This window comes from Vidua macroura, chromosome 9 (assembly GCF_024509145.1).
Source record: "Vidua macroura isolate BioBank_ID:100142 chromosome 9, ASM2450914v1, whole genome shotgun sequence".
Taxonomy (NCBI): Eukaryota; Metazoa; Chordata; class Aves; order Passeriformes; family Viduidae; genus Vidua; species Vidua macroura.
Genome location: NC_071579.1, coordinates 879,077 through 898,285, shown reverse-complemented (window position 1 = coordinate 898,285; position 19,209 = coordinate 879,077). Strand labels below are relative to the sequence as shown.

General features: G+C 42.6%; 1 protein-coding gene across 1 annotated transcript in view; it reads left to right on the top strand.

Annotated features, from left to right (window-relative positions):
• Positions 1-19,209, top strand: part of TEDC1 (tubulin epsilon and delta complex 1) — a 66,616-nt gene that overhangs the window by 24,737 nt on the left and 22,670 nt on the right. Inside the window, exon 6 of the mRNA XM_053985484.1 lies at positions 17,920-18,006. Coding sequence (XP_053841459.1) covers positions 17,920-18,006 — 87 coding nt within the window. The remainder of the gene's footprint in view (positions 1-17,919; positions 18,007-19,209) is intronic.

The window sequence follows — 19,209 nt, the reverse complement described above, 5'->3', positions numbered from 1 at the left end:
ATCCCTAACAAAATCAATATTTGGCAAATTTCTGCAGACCTGTTTGCTCAAAGAAGATATTCTCTCTGCTGTTTGCTTAAGAATGAAAGTGGGCATTGTAAATATTCCGCACAAAGAAATTCAGGAAAGTAGATTTGAAGGTGGGAGGATAGTTTTATGTTCAAAGCCCCTAAAGTAAAGTGCATGTTAATCTTTCATTGCTGAGTATTTCTTGGATGAACAGTTCATATCCAGCCTCTTGGTAAGATTCATCTGTGTAGAACATTTTCCTGGAAAACTACTGTTTTTCTGGCCTTAAGTCAGCTTGGGATTTCTTTTCCACTTGTGCTTCACAGTGCCCCTCCTGTGGTTGGTTCAGCAGCTCAGAACACACAGCAGCACCTTGCTCTGAAGTCTGTAGTCTTCCAGATCTTAGCAAATGCCTGTAAAGGTCTGGCAGGCTGGTGTTAGAAACTTCCAGTCTCTGCAGAGGGACTTTGCAATGACCTTTTTCCCCAAAGCCTTACCCTGAGTATGTCACAGATCTGTTGCAATAAAGCTTAATGATACTCTTGGTATTTGGTTTTGACTGCTTTGGTAATGAGTCATTCCAGGAGTTTTTTTCTTGCATTCTGCTCCTTTTCCTGGATGCTTGCTCCAGGTGTTCTGTTCAGGGGAGGCTCAGGATGAAATGGAAGGAGTTCTTCTGTGTTGTAAGCATTGTGGTTAGGTAGAGTGCTGTAGTCAGGAAGGTTTAGTGGGCAGCTGTGTTGTTTAAAATCTTAGTTAAAGTCTTCGTTCCACCTTTCCCAGGCTTAAACAGCAAATACACGAAACAAAACCGGGGTGTGACTGAGAGGCAGGGTGACAGAAAATGTTTTCTTTAAATAAACTACAAGTGGCCACAGTCTGTCTCCAGTTTCTGGGCTCTGACAGGTGCAATCCCAAACAGGCTTCAGCTCCAGTGCATGTGTGTTGAAAATTCCTTTCTTATGTCGCTTACTGCTCGGACTGATACAAAATTGGGATTATTTGTCAGTATAATCAGCTGTGAAATTCTTAACCTCTTAAAGCTCTCAAAGCTATTCAAGAAAGGTGTTCTAAGCTGCTCTCTTGAGCCTGATTCTAAAATAAACAGGAGAAATGGCAGGAAGTCATTGCAACACTTGAGTATAGAGGCTTTTGAGAGCCTTATAATTGTTATGGTCACCATTTGAACATTCTTTGTAGGTTTTGTCTTCCCTTACCCTTGTTTCCCAAAAGCAGCTTCTGGAAGTCAGATGCTCAGTATGTATGAAGAGCCTGGTACAGCAAGGTGGTGTGGGCTTGAAAAGGCATTGTTGTTTTGGGTGTCACTTTTCCAGATGGATCTAATACTCCATATGCAAAGTGATGCTACTTTGGAAAATGTAACAAAAAGCCTCTAATTTTCCAATATCTTGCTAAGATTAAGTAAATTATGAGTGTTTGAATGGCTTGGTTTTCAAATATTGGTGCAGATGGCAGCACTCTGCCAAATGCTTTCTCCAAAAACTGTGAAATTGTTTTTTTTTTCTTTTCAAGTAAATGAAACATTTCTCTTAATGACACCTCAAGTAAGAACCTGCTGCATGGATGAATAAAAAGAGCAAGCATGTCAGTATGCTTTACTGTAATGCATCTCTCTTGGTGGAGGGCGTTATGAATTCCTTCTTTTCCTGGGCATCCTTCAAAGCCTAGCAATGCAAAGTGGATCTCGGCGTCGGAAATTTGCTATCACAGAAGGGACTTGGACTCTTCTTTTTTAAGCCTCGAGTTCATTTTAATCAAAAATACCCTGCGAGAAAAGTTGCTCTGTTTGCATCAAAACAAGAGATGTTTAGTCTGACAGGAAAAGTGTGATAAGATACAGATAGCTGTGAAGTCAAGCTTCACTTTATGAAATGTAGAAGTCATGCTGCTCCTTTTCTATAGAAGGTGCATATTAACTTATTTAAAATGTTCTTTCCTTGGATTTTTGACTATAAAGTACTTCTAGTGCTTTTATGTACAGGGATTTTACTGGACATTATTATTCCTCTATCATCATAAATGTCTTTGTCACATTCATAGGGCTGGAAGTTTTCCAAACCTAATGGTTTTAATTATGTTTTTCTCTAGTGAGGCATGATCAAAACTCCAACTTCTCCTGCGGTTTGGCTGTGGTGTGTTGTGTGTGGCTGTGAGCTGCAGGTCACTCTTTGGTTCCTGTGCTGCCTGGGGCTCTCAGAGGAGGGGAGGTGGGGTTATTTCAGCTGGAGCTCAGTTCCCAGTGGAAGCACAGAAGTGCCTTGGTCAGTGGGGATGGTTCAGGAGGTGTTTGCCTGAGCCCATGCTGGAGCACACAAATTTGGGAGCTTGGGGGCAGGTCATTGCATCTTCTCTTGAAAATCTCTTGCACTTAAGTGTCCTAGAATATAGTCCAGAGCACCCTGAGTCTCTTGTGTTCTGATGCATTTTCCAAGCTGATGGGTACTGCTTGTGTTTAAATGGTTCCCCCCAGCAGCTGGGGTGAGGCAGGGGGCTGCTGCTGTTTGCCAGCCTGAAATATCTCCAGGGCAGGAATGGGGTTGTGGTCTCTGGCACTGCAGCTGATCCAGCTGGAAGGCACACTTGGGAGAGCAGGCAGGTGATGTGGCCACATCTGCCCCAAGCTTTCCAGGGCAGTAATCCTTTCCAAGGATGTGGTCTCATTCCTCTTTCTTGTCTATCAAGTCCACCTGTCTTAATTTTACACGGCAGAGTTCTGAAGTTTAACTTGGGCTCAAAAAAGTGTATGTTGCACTTGAGTCATTAAAGGAACTTTCTCACCGAATTGTTACTGTATAGAGATCAATGAATTTTAAATCAAAGCACCTCAGTCCTTCAGTTTCCTCTGTCTCTTCATATACTGCTTTGTATGTGGAATTCAATCTTAGAAGAGATTAAAAGTTGAAACTCGGGTCATTGGTGCGATGTTGGCAGTGCTGGAGTGATCACTGAAATTGTAATGAGTAAAGATGACACCTTTAAATGCCCGTAAATCAATTTACTGAGTGTGACAGCAATAAATAATGCAGATGTCTGCCAGATGGATATGCAGTGAAATTTATAGAACTTGGATGTGAATAGCTAATAATTTTGTTTCAGAATTTTATGAAGAATGTTTATGTTTGGTGATCATTAACATGTTTTAAAGGTGATTTATTTGGCATAAGAAGCTATGGTTCTTGGTAGCAAGTAAATGGGAGCAAACAAATAGTCTGTCTGACTTTGCATGCATAATGTATGGTCAATTCCATGTCCATAAAAGATTCAAGGGAGCTTTAGCCCTCCAAGCAGCAGGGGTTGGGTGGGATGGGGTAGGATGTGCAAGCACAGCACTAATCTTCTTTCTGGACTGTTGATTTATCAGGAAGGGACACCAGTGTGAAGTACCTGTATTGCTTCCTTCAGTCAGGTGGGATCCATAATTTCTTATTGGGTCATTTGAGGGATAACTGATCAAGATGTAAGGTAGGTTGTCAGTGAACCCTAAATCTTGTGGCAGTTTCCATTTAAAACATCTGTCCCAGATGGCTGTTACAGATGGGAGACACAACAGGTTTATTCCTGTGAGCAACAGCCTGTGGTTTGAATTCATGCAAAGCACTAAAGAGCTGCTGTTTTTTTCCAGAACAAGTGCATTCAGATTGGATTAGGAGCTGATAGTCTTGGAATTCTCAGAAATGTTGAATGTGCATTTAGCAGTTACTTTTTCATGAAAGTTGAGTCTTCAGTTGGTGTCACGGGCTCGTGCACGTGCATGAAGTGCCCTGTATCTGCTGAAGTTCTTCTCTGCAAAGACAAACCAGTGATTTCAGTACATCCAGGGGACAGCACCACCTCCTGGAATGTGTGTGGGGGCAGAACTGCCAAAGTAAGGTCTGTCAGCTAACACAAGGTATTTGTCTGGCTGCTGAATAATCACTGTGCTACTGCATTATCTCCACAAATGGATCCCTGGTTGTTCACCCCCTTGGGTGAAAATGGACTGACTGTGGCAGGACAGTTTCAGCTGCTGTGTCCCAGGCTATATTTGGTGTCCTTGTGTTGGCTGCTGGGGACTTCCTGGAATGTTCCTGGTGGTGACAGGCGCTGCAAGCAGGCGCTGAATGAAAATAAGCAGTTAAACCTCTCTGATAAGCTTGACACCGTGTCACGTTATTGATTTGACACAGACCTGTGCTAGTGTTTCTGTAATCAAAGCTGTTGTGGTCTTGTATGGTGAGGTGAAGGATATGTAACCTTATTTGAATTTCAAAGAGCCTGTTAGGGGGCCATCTGATATTTTATAATGTCCTTCCATCTGTTGTACAAGAAGCAGTTCAAGCAACATATTTCTCAGAGTGTAGATACCAATGGGAAAAAATGACATTCATCCTGTAGACCACGTTGCTGCTGGGCAGAAGATTTAAGTCAGGAAATGAAGGCTTGTACTGCATGTAAATTCCAGAAAAAAGGTTTGGTGTTTAGTGAAAAAATGTCCTTGAGCTTCAAGGACAAGCTGCCTTCATTGGTATGAATTGTCATAGATTCATGATCTTCTGTGGTGCTCTGGATACTAATTCTGTTTGGTCTGGCCTTCAGCTTTTTATGTGTTTATTGTTTCATTCCCTTGGTAAAAGCCATCGTTCTGTCATTTCTGTCCTCGAATGGGATCAGTATTTTGTGTTGTAGCTCCTGGTCTAATTAAGGGCAGCTTTACCTATTTGTAAAATAAAATCATGTTTTACTTTCCTGGGAAAAAAAAAGAATACTTGAAATTTCTCAAATGGCTCCTCCATAAAAAATAATATAGCATAAGAGTAGTTGCTCTGGGGCTTGTGAGTGTTTGTGAAAACGTGGGGTTTTCCTGTTTTGGTTTTCTTTTTGTGCCTGTTCTGTCCAAAATCCCTCGTTGGCCAGTCCTGATGTCTCAGAAATCGTCATGGAGTTTCATTTTACAAGGAGCTGTGCCAGGGTCCGTGTGAGCTTTTCTCAGAAAGAACCAGTTTTTGAGGTGGGCAGAGACTGTGTTGCTGCAAATGAGATTTTAAAGGTGGAGAACAATTTTCCCCAAAGGAGCACAAAGATCTGCGACAGTTCTTGGAGTAGTAGCTCAGACAGCCAAGCCCTGGAGAACCTAAACACAGTGAGATTTTAGACTTACTCTACACACTGCTGGAATTAACTTAGTTTGAATCAGTAGTGACTTCTGACCATTTCCCAGGTCTGCTTCCAGGGCTTCAGATAGACCCTTGAATTGAACCCTTTGGATTTTGGCATTGTTAAATTTTTAGAACAACAACTAAAACTGCTAGGTTCTGTAGCAAGAACATTTTTAAAATTTTCTTTTACAGCTTTTTAAAGCTGTGGTTTTGCTCGTCCAATGCATCAAAATTTTTACCTGTTTCTAAGCAAGTTTATTTTTCCTTGATGATTGGTGATGGCTGCATGTTAAATAAGTTCTTCAATGATTAAATGAAATTAAGTTTTAGAGCTGCTGACCTTTAATAAATTTCAAGGTTCACCAAAGAATTGTATGTTAGGCCCATGGACACACATGTTTTGAAAAGGTCAATTATGACAAGTTTTTTGAATTTACATAATTATGCTCACCCCGATACTTGGAATAAAAATAGCAAATGCTTTGTCCTTTTACAGTATTTTCCTCTCTTCCTGTCTTTAACTTGCTTTTACTAAGCCAGTCCAACATTATTCATTGAAGAACATAGAGAATGTGGACTGTGTTGGGAGCTGAAGCAGGACTCTGGGAAGGGACAGGATGGAGAGTGAAGAACCTTTTTGCTCTGGCCCTTGTCCAGTGAAGTCAGCAGCTGGGAGAGGCTCATGGACAAGAAGCCTGAATGAGGCATTTTGGGAGCAGGGTAGCTCTGATGTGAAAGAATTCAGATGACAGGGGGAAAAAGAAACTGGGTGAGGCATAAGGGGCTGAATATAGACAGGAAGACCAAGATTGGAGGGGAAAATGAGGACAGGGAGCTGGGAATGGGGAAGATCTGTCTAAAGACTTGGATCAGTGTCTTGCTCCTTGTGGGAGTCTGAGAAGTCATCCTCGTGCAGGAATTGTCATCCCCCTCCAGTGAAGGTCCAAGTGTTCAACCTCCTGATGCTGCAGGAGGAGTTTCCGAAAGTGTCTTTCTAAAAACATCAAACTTTTCAGTAATGTGAATGGGAGCACAATTTTGGAGTGTAAGGCATGTTTATTAGGAACTGTGGTGTCGTTCAGAGGGCAGGGTGCCTTGTTTGTGGATCACGGCTGTGCAGAAGAAAGTGGGTGATGAAGGTAAGAACGGGGGGAGAACCATTGGGAGAGGAAGGAAGCCTTAGCAGCTGAGGCAGTTGTCCTTTGTCCTGGAGTGCTGCCAGACTTCTGTGCCTTTGGATCCTCAAGTTAACTAAACTTTCCATGGAGGGCTGTGCAGAGGGTTGCAAGTTGTTGAGCTGTGCTGGGTAGATGTATCCATGAAGTGCTTTATCGTAATTTCTAAATTTCCTGAAAATCGTGTCTTGGAAGTCTCAGTTAAGGCATCCAAAAGCAATGGAAGCATTTTACTTACATCTCCTTGTTTTCATTTCCCATTTGTGGCCTGGCAGCAATGCTATTATCTTGTTTCACATGGGTCATTAGTGAAGATAACTTGTTTATCTTCAAGATAAAAATTCTGCCTTTAGAATGGGATTTGAATGATGTGTGACAAATAAGGCTATGGTTTCCCTCTGAAGAACACACAGAATAATATGCCATTTGAAAGGAAAGGAATAACATGTGGAGTGAGCACCAGCCAGTCTGTGCCCTTGGTGAGACAGATGATGAAGGGAAACATTTTGGTTGCATAAGGCTAGACCTTATACACATGGGAGGGTCAAATTAGTGTTGTTCAGGCAGCTTGAATTCTGGCATTTTTAACTTTCAATGCTGCAGTTTCCAACTTTAGCATTTATCCTGCTGGGCTGTGCATTAGAGGTGTAAAACACGCTTCCTGCCACGTGCTCTGAACAGCACTGCCAGTGAAAGGCAATGCTTTCCCCCCCCCCCTTAAATGACTTAATGTTTTGTGTTGCTCTTCCAACAGCAGTTACTTTAGACATTTTACATGCATGGTAGTCAGGCTGGTGAGAAATAACATGGGAACTGGCATTAATATTGCAGAGGAGAGCAGATCTGATGATGTATTGCATTATATATGAGGCTCCAGCACCTAAATGCTGGAGGCCTGGAGGCTCACACAGGAAAGCTTGAGGGAGCTGAATGATCCAGAGTGCTGGAATTGTGATGGTGGTTGTTCAAAGGAGGTTGTAAGGATGGGTTTAATATGAAGGTCACCTGCGGGCTAAAATGAAATATACCCTTTATACCCTTGGTGCTGCTCCATGATGGTCAGGGTCAGGTGTGTGGGCAACCCTTTTCTGAGCTGACCTTCTGACCCTGCCAGAGACTTCTGGACTGCTGCTTTCCCCTTGGTGCCCTGCCATCACTCAGATGAATGGTGGAGCAAGAATGAGCTGTAAACCTCCCTGGGTTCTGTTGGTTGAGGGGTTTATTCTCTCTCTCTAGCTGTCTCTGGTGTTTTGGTGGTGTAATGTCTGGAGCAGAGTGGCTGCTGTGGTGCTGTGCACCAGAATTGCTGTGCTGGGATGGGTGGAGTTCCAGAGCCCCCCAGGGAGGATAAGTTCTGCTGGAAATCCACGTTTACACATGTGTGAAAATGCTCAACACAATCCCTTTAAGTGTTGTGTCTTCTTAGTGGGACTGCCTCGATCACCTTTAAAATTCAGGATAGTTATTGCTCGTTGCTTTTCTGTGAGAAGGCTCTGTTGGTTTGAAGCTTGGTGCACTGAAGGTTGTTTGGATTGGAAAAAGCTCTGGTGGATTTTGTTCCTTCTGCCTGTGTGCCTGGGAACCCCTCCCCACCCCTCCTGGTGCAGCAGTGGGTGCTGAACTACAAAAGAGGTGATTTGGTGGTTTTTATGTATTTCCTGTAAAATAGGAGAGTGGCTACTGAGAAAACAATTTAAAGAGAAATCCAAAGAATGCTGGGCAATTCAGATGTAGTTTTTCTTCCTCACATTTCATTGCAAGGCAAGAGTAAGTGCTAAGAAAGCAAAGGAGCTGTCAGTGACAGCGTGTGCTGCCCACCCTGTGCTACATGGCAGGAACAAAGAGAATCATTCCTGCCTTTTTTAATGATTCACTTTACAGGAGGAGAGGGTAGGCTGCCATGTCATTTTCCTTCTGAAATGCTGTAGGCAAATGGTTTTCAGTTTGTTTCCTGACATTTTTCACATAAAACATGGTTTGCTGTAGAAGTTGTTAAAACCTCTTGGAAACAGTGGATCCAGGTACTCATTTGCAAAAATGAGGTAGAACAGATTCAACCCTTGTCATCCGTGTACATTCAGGAAGAATTACAGAGGTCAAATGGCTTCAAAGCTGCTTTTAGACAGCGCCTTCTTGTAGCCAAGTTCCTGATCCTTCTTAAGAAAGGAAAATCTTGGAAATCTCTGCCCTGCTGTGCACTGTGGAAGCAAGAGCAGTCAAATTGTGTGTGATAATGTCTATTGGCAGTTTCTAAGGCAGACTGAAGTCGATTTCAGAAGGGAAGGCTGAAAAAATGTTTAATATAAATGACTTGCCTTTCAATACTTTGTGTAGTCTCCTCTTGGGGCAGGCAATGGACCAGTTGTCTTTGGTGAGGAATTCTCTCCTAACTTCCCTGTTCATCCCTGTGGTGCTGCTGCTGGAGGTTTTACTTGCCCTCCAGAAGCAGGGGGACTTGGCTTCCAGATCCTGTCTGGAAAATGGGCGAGCACTATCCAGAGCCATGGAGTAGGTGGAGGTGAGGGTGGAAGTTCAGGCTTGGCAGGAGAAAGGAGAGTTAATTGAGGGAGAGTGGAGAGGCTAGAAATGTATGAATGACTCTTCCTCATGCTGTAGGAAGAAAGAAGCCTCTGCAGGAGCTAAACTGCTCTAAATCTCAAAAGGTGAATATGATCAAAACAATTCTCCTTCCCTGCAACTGGCTGTGGCATCAGATGGTTTCTGCTCCTCTGATGCCTGCTGTTCCCAGCTGGTTCAGTTCCACCTGCTCTGGGACAGGCACTTTCCACCTCTGCAGTCCCTCAGATCCTGCTGCTGGTTCTCTTTCAAAGCAGTGTGGAGTGTCCCATCCCAGGAGGAGGCAGGGACATGTCATTAAGGAGCTTTGAGAAAGGCAGGTAGGCACAGAGAATGTGCCTGTGTTTGTGTATCACTGAAGGAAAATCCTGACATCCTTATGGCCAAATTGGTTACAGGGGGGTTGCATAAGGGAGCAGTGGGAAAATGTTTGGGGCACTGAGCTCAAATTGGTGTCTGGCCGTTAGTGGTGTCCCTCTGGGGTCAGCTGGTAGTCCAGGAACCTTTACCAATACCTGGGGGCTCAGGTGGGCAGAGGGTTGCCCAGGAGTCAGCAGTGTGCCCAGGCAGCAAAGGCTGACTGCACCCTGAGCACTGTCAGCTGGAATGCTGAGAGGGCAAGGGCAGGAATCCTGCCCCTCTGCCACATCCCTGGGAGGACAAGGGCAGGAATCCTGCCCCTCTGCCACATCCCTGGGAGGACAAGGGCAGGAATCCTGCCCCTCTGCCACATCCCTGGGAGGACAAGGGCAGGAATCCTGCCCCTCTGCCACATCCCTGGGAGGACAAGGGCAGGAATCCTGCCCCTCTGCCCAGTCCCTGCCAGCCTGAGTGCTCGGTGTCCCTGTCCCAGCACAAGGACCAGGAGCAAATCCAGTAAGACCACGGAGGTGGTCAGAGCTGGAGCATGGAGCAAGCCCTTCTCAGAGGTGCACCGGGACAGGAGAAGAGGCAGCAGGCACCAGTTGGAACATGAGAAATTCTGGCCGGGTTAAACGGGAGAAAAATGCCATGAATTGATCGAACTCTGGAAGAGCAGATCTGGAGAAGGGGTGACATCTGTGATGTTGGTGTCAGGACTTGCTGGGTGTGCACCTTGCTTTGAGCAGGAGATTGGATTACAGACCTGCAGAGGTTCCTTCCCAGCTGTGTGGTTCAGCAGCATTGGCATGAAGCCAGCTCCTTCAGCTCGCAGGCACTAGATTGTCATCAGCCATGAATCACTTAGTTGTTGAACTTTTTACCCAATTTTACTTTCCCAGTGCTTCTTCTTGGGAAGGATGCTCTGGGTTTTTTTTTTTTTTTTTTTTTTTTTTTTATTACTCCAGACAGGTTTAGTGCTAAAATATTTCTTCAGATATTTTTTTAAGCAAGGTGGCCTCTGGCTGCAGTTAGTGTCCAGTTGGAGGGAACTGGCAGCATTATATAGCAACACTAAAGCAAATCATTCTACCTCATAGCATTATTACCTTGATCTGAAAATTTCCCCAGGCTGCAATTTGTCACTAATATTGCTTTCAGCTAAACTTATCCATACAAAAAAAAAAGGACTTAATAGAGCTGCAGTTCTGTAGTTGCCATCACAGTTTTTTTTTGGGATGAGTTATTGCTTAGTACATTTTACTGACCAAGCTTATAGAGTTCTTGGACCTTGAAAAATGATGCAATGGTTTATCACAGACTCCATAAATTGTTGGACTATGTAGCAGTAATATGCTAAACTCCTCCACCACAAGAAAGGAAGGTGTCTCTGAAACACATGAAACACAGAATATACATACTGCACTGATGTGAACACGTGGCTGTGATTGCCAGCAGCAGAACTGATGAAATGATACTGAGCTTCACTGCTGCTTCTGTGCTTTTGCTTGTTTCATGCCATACTTAACATCATTTGAATGCTGTGACAGTGACAGTGACAGTGATATACTATAATGTAATTCCACCTGAGACAGTGCAGCTGGAATTAATAAGCTGGAGAGACAAGGCTCAGGTATTTTGTCATCAGTTGGCATTCAATTTTTTTTTTCTTTTCCTGGTGGAAGTGCTAAGCAAACCCAGTGTGAGGAGCAAGTGTCCAGCCCAGAGGATGCTTTGGGTGTGCACAGGGAGGACAGGCAGGCACTGTGGTCCCACAGTGCTACAGCAAAGGTTGCACCAGCATCATACCTGATGATGAAGCTGAAGATGGAACTGCCACTGACCAGCTGAAGCTCGTGTGGTGAGAGGAGTGTCTTGTATCCACATCCAAATCCCCTGGTCATGCTGTGCTGTCTCTTAACTTTCTGGCAGAGGAGACTCAGAGTGAGAGTGCCTTACTTGCTGATAGGTTTTGGTGATGGAGTCAGAAAGGGTCTTGTTGGTGCAGCCTAGGGGATCTTATCTGGGGTATTGGATCCTGAATGAGCAAATTAAATGTCAGGGACAAAAAGTTTGGGTGAAGAGCTTTAAAACTCCTGACTCATCTCTTGAATTGTGCCTTGAAGCTAACAGTAGTCACTAGAAAGTGCAGAGCTGCTTCAGGAGTCTACCCTGTTGTTGTTTTCATGCCAAAGAGAAAAGAGTTATCAGCTTCTGACAGAAAAGAAGCTTCCCATCTTCTTTTGTGCCAAAGTACAGCTATTGATGAAGGCTGATTCTGAAGTGCCCCAGAACTATGTGATCTTTTGATCCCTAACTGGGGCCCTGTGTTGTCCTGCATCCACCTCAGAATCAAAAATACACATAACCCATCCAGAAAATCAAGCAGGACAGGAGCACTGCACTCTCCAGCCTCACTGCTCACTAAAGAAGCAGACCACAGCTAAATTCATATATTGCAATGGCTTTGGCCACAGCTGAGCTGTTGCTGGAAAGCTGAACTGAGCTGTACTGCTTTTCTGGATGTGAGAATGCAGCTCAGATTGTGAGGAGCTGTTTTTATAACCTTGTAAAATTAAACTTTGTGTGCAATTGGCCCATAATGTTAACTCAGCTCTACTGGCAGGTATTTTTGTTTTTTTAAATAGCCAAGGAAATAGAGTTATAAAATCAGCTGTTACTTATGTTTTGCGAGAGATCTTGGATTTGTGGTTCTTTTTAAAGTTTGTTGCTTAATTTAAAGGAGTGTGAAAGAGACTAGAAAGATAAATTAATTGGCATGAGGAACTATAGCAGACTTTAAATTAGTAATTTCTCTAGTCAGTAACACATTTTAAAATGTGTGAAAATACCTGCATGCACAAATAGTCTATGATGGCTTGTCGAAGAGCTAGGCTGGGAGAAACTGTACTCATATCAAGTGGCAATCTTAGACTAATCCACATATTGAATACATTTTTAAATTAATTGTCTGTGGCCTGTTAAAAATACTGGGAAATGGGCAAGTATATGGGGGGGAGGAAAGGAAAAAATGAGTATGGATAATGCTTTGTTCTGTGTACAGAAACAGTCTGAATAAAAGCAGAAGAATAATGGTCTTTTTTTGACATCAGCTGCATGGGGGTTTTGGTTGGCAGTACAATAATAACAGCTGTCAGGCAGTACTGTGATACAATTTGATGCTTTTCTTTGAAATCCTCTAGCTGAGATTTCTCTAAAGTAAATTGTGATTTTTGGTATCTGCTGGATATGCTTTAACTGAGCTAAAGGTACTTAGTACTGCCTGAAAATTTGGCTCTCCAGGGATGCCAAATTAGGCACCCAAAATCATTGGTACCTTTAGGGGAAGAAAATATGTACCTTTTTCATTCTTACATTATTGATCTTGACTGTTGAAGTATAAAACTTCAAGCTTCTATTTTTTCCATATTTTAATATGTTTCCATGGGGAAAATGCCAAGTGGTCCCTTCATTGACCCATTCCTCTGCACATGAATGTCATCAATGCATCCCAGTTCACTGCCTATCAATGTGAAAGCTGTAATACAATTTTTGTCTGCCAAATGCCTCATTCTGTTTGTTTTAAATATCATTTTCTCTGAGTTGCATTTTAAACAGCTGTTTTCTGAATCCCTCCACAAAGAGCAGTTACATTTTATAATGATGGTCTTTGTCATTTAAGTTTTTAACTAGTGGTTTGATTTTCTGCTCTCTGAGATAGCTCAATTGGAGTTTGAGCTGTGGTGGCATAAAACTGGTGCTGGTGGGTGGAAAGGTCACATATTTTGGTTTAGGTGTTGGAGATTTTGCACTTATCCAGGCATCTGGAATTATAGTCTGGCACCCAAAACTGCTGTGTTTTGTATTTTATGTATTGTGTCTTCTGCAAAAGATTGAAGTCCTGCTTCTTATCCACTTCTGTCCTCCAAGAGCCTTTCAGATCCACTGCCTCGTGATGCTTGGGCTGCAGTGCTCCTCCTCCTCTGTCTTGGCTTTCAAAGGTGTTTCACAGGCAGGGAAATTAGAGAAGGTCTTTGTCTGCCTTGTGCCTAGAGGCTGCTTATTGTTCTTTAGGTTTGTGCTCTTCGGCTGCTTGTATTTCACACTACTCTATCGTGACTTTCTAGTTTTCAGGACTATTTATTTTTGTTTTAGCCTTCAAGGGATATGTGGCAATGTCTTAAAACAGCTTTGCTTCTGGAGAAATCACGATGTGGAGCTGAAACTTGGGAGCACTGAGTGTGTCCACCTACAGTGTTGTTGGTTTGTCCCAGCCTGAGATGGTTGTGATACTGAGATTTTCTCAGTTTCTTGTGGTGATGGGGGGGGGGTCTTAAAACTTAGCCATGCCAAAGTTCAATTTGGGTTGTGTGTGCCATTTTGAACCAAATTTAAACCTGAAAACCTGCCTGCTGGGAGGCTCTCATTCGTCAAGGTTTGCAGGTTTTTTCAGTTAAGGGAGTTTTGTATTGATAGAGGAGAAGATGTGTTGAATTCTTTTTGTTTCATCTGATGCTTGGTTAGGTCTCTAAAGCCTTAATCCCACTTATGGTTTACTTCTGGTACCATAAATGGTATAACTTTCATGAATGTTTACCTCTTTTGTTTGCATTTTTTTGGAATGGACTTCTCCACTTACCTTCTCTCCTGTGCTTTTGAGATATTCAGAACTAGAATTCAGATTCCCCAAATGCACGCTGAGTAAAGCCATTCCCTATTAAACAGTTCTTGAATAGTCTAGGGTAGTTTCCCCATATAAGCTTTCCTGCTAGCCAACCCTGTCTCAAGCCTTGAGTAATTCTCCAGAGATGTTGGCATTTAGTGAGGTTTGCAGGGCTCAGGAGTCCAGTGCAAGTTTTCTGTCTACAGACATATATGAACAGCGATGAATTAGCAGCGTTTTGTCTCTGAGCCAAGAAACAGAATTTATTGCTGAAAGACCATTTTTTTTTGGTCTGTCTAACAATAAAATGATTTTCTGAACATTTAGGCGGAGCAATTTTTGATTAAAAATAGTTTTGCCAGTGCTGTGGATGTTGAATTATGAGCTGTGGGCATCGGAGATTAAATACTTGTTGCGGGGAGCTCTCTGGAACTGAGCCTCTGAAAAGGGTGCATTATGCTGCAAATTTATTAAATATTGATTTCCATAACAGTCTACAGGCACTAATGATTTTTCTAATATGGTGGTAAATAATATGAAAGAGATTAATATCTCTACAGAAAAAGTAATTGCAAGTATCTTTAAACAACATGCAAATTGCACGTGGGGATGCTGAGGAAGGTTCGACTTTGGCCTCTTGTTGAGTATTACAGGATGGGCAGGGTTGGAAAGGACCACTGGAGGCCACCTAGTCCGACCTCCCTGCTCAAGGAGGGAGCACGTTACTCAGGGCTGTGTCCAGATGGCTTTTGAATATTTTCAGGGAAGTGTCCAAAACCACCTTGATCATCTTGTCACCTCAGACTTCTGCTGCTGAAGCCCCCGCTGTTTCCTGAGGTCTGTGATCTGCGCTGGATGTTTGGTTTTGGAGGTCACAGCCATGTGCTGGAGGAAGTAAGGCGTACTCTTTACAGAGTTAGCATCCTTGTGCAGCACGCTGGGGTTTCCTGGCAGCCTGCTCTGAGGCAGCTCAGCTGGGCACAGTTCACCCTCTGTAGCAAAGCTGCTGCTTGCACCAGGGGTGGTTTCTGTACAACGGCTTAAAGAAGTTGTTCCTGCAAAGCGTTAGCTCTCAGCATTCATTATGGAATTGCCTCTCCACAGAGATTAGCAATTTGAATTTGTTGTTACTTTTTCAGTCAGTGTAAATATTTTAGAGCAATAACTTCCTCCAGAAGAATGAAGGAAATGGATTTGGTTGTCTTAATTTTGTGTAGAGGGAAACACAATTTTCAGGCATTATCCTTAAGCATCACTTAGATACCCACGTGAGGCACTTTTTTGACTTGCTGCTTCACTTTTTTTCATGATACAAAATTGATGCTCTTCTACAGACTTCAGTCTTTAAATTTCATTAGGAGGTGTGACACTGGGTCCTTAGTTGACTGAAAATGGGCTAGCAGCTTCAGTTACAGCTTGGGAATTTGTTTTGAGAGGTTTGTGTAGCATCAGAGTTGAACTGCTCGTGGCATGTGTGTGAACTGTTGTTGGTAGTAAATGAACAAGAAGTAGTGCTGTGTTTGAGGGGAGGATACAGAGGTACAATTTGGGCTTTGGTTTCTGAAATACCAGCTCTGTGATGTGTGACCAAAGACAATGTGCATTGTGGCCTCAAAGTCACAAAAAGCAGAGTCTGTTAAAGAACACAAAATGCTCGTGAGAAGCTCATGAAAAGGATGAGGCTGGGGGAAGGGGGCTGCCTGACAGAAATGCTCATTCCTAAGTGTAAGCATGTCAGAGGAAAAACCTGTCACCCCTGGGGCATATGGACCCTGTCTTTGTGACCAAATTCAAGGCACACGGACATACAATCCATTGTCCCTTCCCAACCTTGAACATTTATTTGTTTTTATGATTTTTGCTAAGGTATCTCAAGGATATTTGTAGTACATTATTTTTTTATTGCGTTCTGCTTTATTCTCCGTGCTGCAATAACATCAAAGCCTTGCAAGGCCTGTAAAGAAAGGATGTTGGAGGATATTGGCATTCAGGAGCAGTGCCTAAAGTCCCTCAGGGTGGAAACTCAAATGTTGGCTATTGCAGGCCTGCCTGAGGCTGCCACGGTATATTCCAGCTCTGCTGGAAACTGTCCTCCAAGGATAGCTGGAGTCATCCCGTTACTGATTTATGACTGAAGCAATCCAGCACAGCACACAATTGCTGCCCTGCTGTTTCTGAGGGTGTTAATACCTCAGTGAAAGGTGAGGATGCTCTAAGTGGGTGAGTCAGATGAATCCTTTCACACAAGCTGCTCGAGTTTTATAGTTAGTGTAGCTAATGAAACAGTTAAAAAAAAAAAAAAAGGGCAACAAGAGCACCCAAATACAAAAGATCCCAAAGGGTTTGAGATTAGGAGACTGCTCAGGAAGCTTTGATTGTTGTTGAGGTCAGTTAACGGCAGCAGATCCTGTAGAGGTTTGGTGAAGTTTCAGAACCATGTCCTTACAGTTGTGCTGTGCAAGCAAGTGGCATATGGTGCTTCTGACACTCCGGTGAGAATAAAGATGATGACTGTGTTTTTATTAAGATCACTCTTTTTTTGAAGGCTCAGAATGAAAAACTCCCCATCCCAACCTTCAGCCCTCTTTAGCTGTAATAAGACATATTCTTACTGCAATCACACGCAGCTCGTGACCACGTTACAGAGCTACTTTAAAGTCAAGGAACTCAACTGTTGCCTGAATATTTAATCAACTTTTTGGCTGGGTTTTCTTGCAAGCCTCAGATTCCATAATGTAAGCCATTTGTGCTGTAGATGTACCTATGAAAAAAAAAAAAAAAGGAGAAAAGAAAAAAGGAGACAGAAAGCCATTCTTCCACCTTTTATATCCCAGCTGAGCTTGAAACCAGCAGAATCATTAAGTGTAATGCCAAGTGTCTGGTGTGAGCAAATGTATAATAATTGTATTTTGGATCCAGCAGTGTTTTAGAGCAAACTGCGTACAATTTCCAGCAGTTACCCTTGCAAAGTGGTTTCCTTTCTTTGGTTCTTTTATCTTCAAGTAATACCTGCATAATAAAATTGCAAAGTCAACTCATGCTTTGCACTTACGTAAATTATGTTATGTACTACGTAACTAAATGGAACAAAGCTAGCAGAAGATAGTTGTCTGTATAAAATACAATCCATAAAATGGATTTAGCTGGTACTGGTCTGGTCTTTATCATTCTCCTCAAGGCCCTACACTCTTTGTGGTCATCTTAAGAAGTTGCCTTTGGTGTCAGATTGGTGTTAAAATTGTTCATTTCAAAGGTATGGTCAGAAGCAAAATTGTTAAAGCTGGTGAGCTCTGATTTATAGCAAATTTGCTCACCTTATCACTCTTTACAAGAGCCTTTTTTTTACTGATATATAAATATTTAATCTTGGAATGTCTCCTTCACCATGTAAATGTCTCCTTCACCATGTATGGGTGTGCACACATGTGTATCATGCATATATTTGTGAAAAGATTATAATTTGTGTACCTATAATGCAGCATCTCTCCTTTGAGTGCTCTCAGGCAAAGGGAGGGATTCCTCATACAGCAGATGATACAGTTTATGAAATACATAACATTTTAGATGGAGTTTTTCCATGCTGTTTCAGAGTGAAGGGATGGACACGGAAAAATACTTTTGGAGAAACAGCTTATTTTGGTGGTCAAGAAACATAGAAGATTTGAAGCTGGCCATTCACTAAGCATGTCTATCAGAACTGTGTCTCTTTGTTCCCTCAAAACAACAGGAAACACACATTTATGTGTGGAAAAGCTGATGAAGTTGGTACATTTGGGGCGAGGGATAAATCAGTGCTACTGGGACAAGTGTTTTACTTCACGTTTCCTCATCTGTTTTTAAAATGTTCTTGTAAAGCCACCCACTGTTGTCCCATGTACCACTCACACTCTTTTTATACTTCAGTCTAAGCACACATTTCATGTAGTTCTCAAGTGGCCAAGGTTACCTGATGTCCTTTCCTTTGTTTCCTCTCCTGTAGCTGTTACAGCTCCTGGAGTCTGAGACCATGCAGCTGGAAGCCTTTCTGAAATGGAAGCAACTGGAACCAGTTTACTGGCAGTGGATGGTAACAAATCAGACTGATTTTGAGGGCTTGACTTTAACATAGCTGGCTACTCCTTAAGTTCCACAGAATTAAATGTTGCAAACCATCTGTTCAACAGCACTTTTAAAAAAGGGAAAAAAAAGTCTCAGTAAAGTAAGGAATGTTTTCATAGTTCTCTTTTATTCCTGTTTTTTTTTTCAGCAGGACTCATGCAGCTAAGTTGAGGAATTGCAGAATTTCATATAGGTAACACAAGTGAAAAGGTCTGATCTTCATATTTCTTAATAGTTTTTAAACATAGCAGTTGCACATTTTTGTAAAATTAAATGGCTTTTCAGAAGAGGGCCTCTAAGCTTTATTGCAGTCTTGAGAACAACTAAATTTGCAGGCAGCTGATATTGAAAACAACTTCATTTTTCCCCAGCCAAATAGTGTGTTGACATTGCTGATTTCCCCTTGAACTGTGTTGAATGATCATAAGAAAATCAATAACCCTTCCTCTGTGCATCTTAGGATTTCTCGAGTGAGTGCAAACGATGCCATCCATCTCACTTCTCTCTACGACTTTTGCCCATTCAGTGTTGCTGAAATAATTCTTTAGCACACCACATTAGCTCTATGAGCTTACAGAATTTTGAGAATCAGTTGAGCTGACTGCTAATTGCCCATGTGCCTTTTTCCACACTAAAAGCAAGGCAAAGGGGCAGTGTGAAATTGCCTCACCTGTCTTGAAGAGTACTTCCAATTTCCATTAATTCTCTAATGGTTTTTGCTTTACATGTTTACCATCTTAGGGTTTTTGGAAAGCATAAACATTAGCACAGGCCTGGCTCCCAACAGATAACTAGAATTATTTCTGTGTATCTGCCAAAACATTTGCCTTTGACATGTTGAAGAGTGTTAGCCTGCTTTCTGGAGTTAAGTTCTAAATAAATACTTGAAAATTGACCAGCAACCTCTTTTTAAGCTATTCAGTGTGCTGGATGGTGAATGTGCCTTTTTCTTTTGTTTTGCTGATGGTGGTGGTTGATCTTGGATGCAGTAGGATGTATGGGGATGAGATGTGCTTAGACAAGACAGTAGTTTTCTCTTTCTACCAAACACTCTTTCTGTGTGTTTTGCATTGTTGATCTGATGGATGGGGTGGTTCTTGCACAGCTGCTGCCAGCTCTGCCTGCTGGTGGTGGGCAGGAACACAACGGAGCATGACATCTCTGCAGGAAC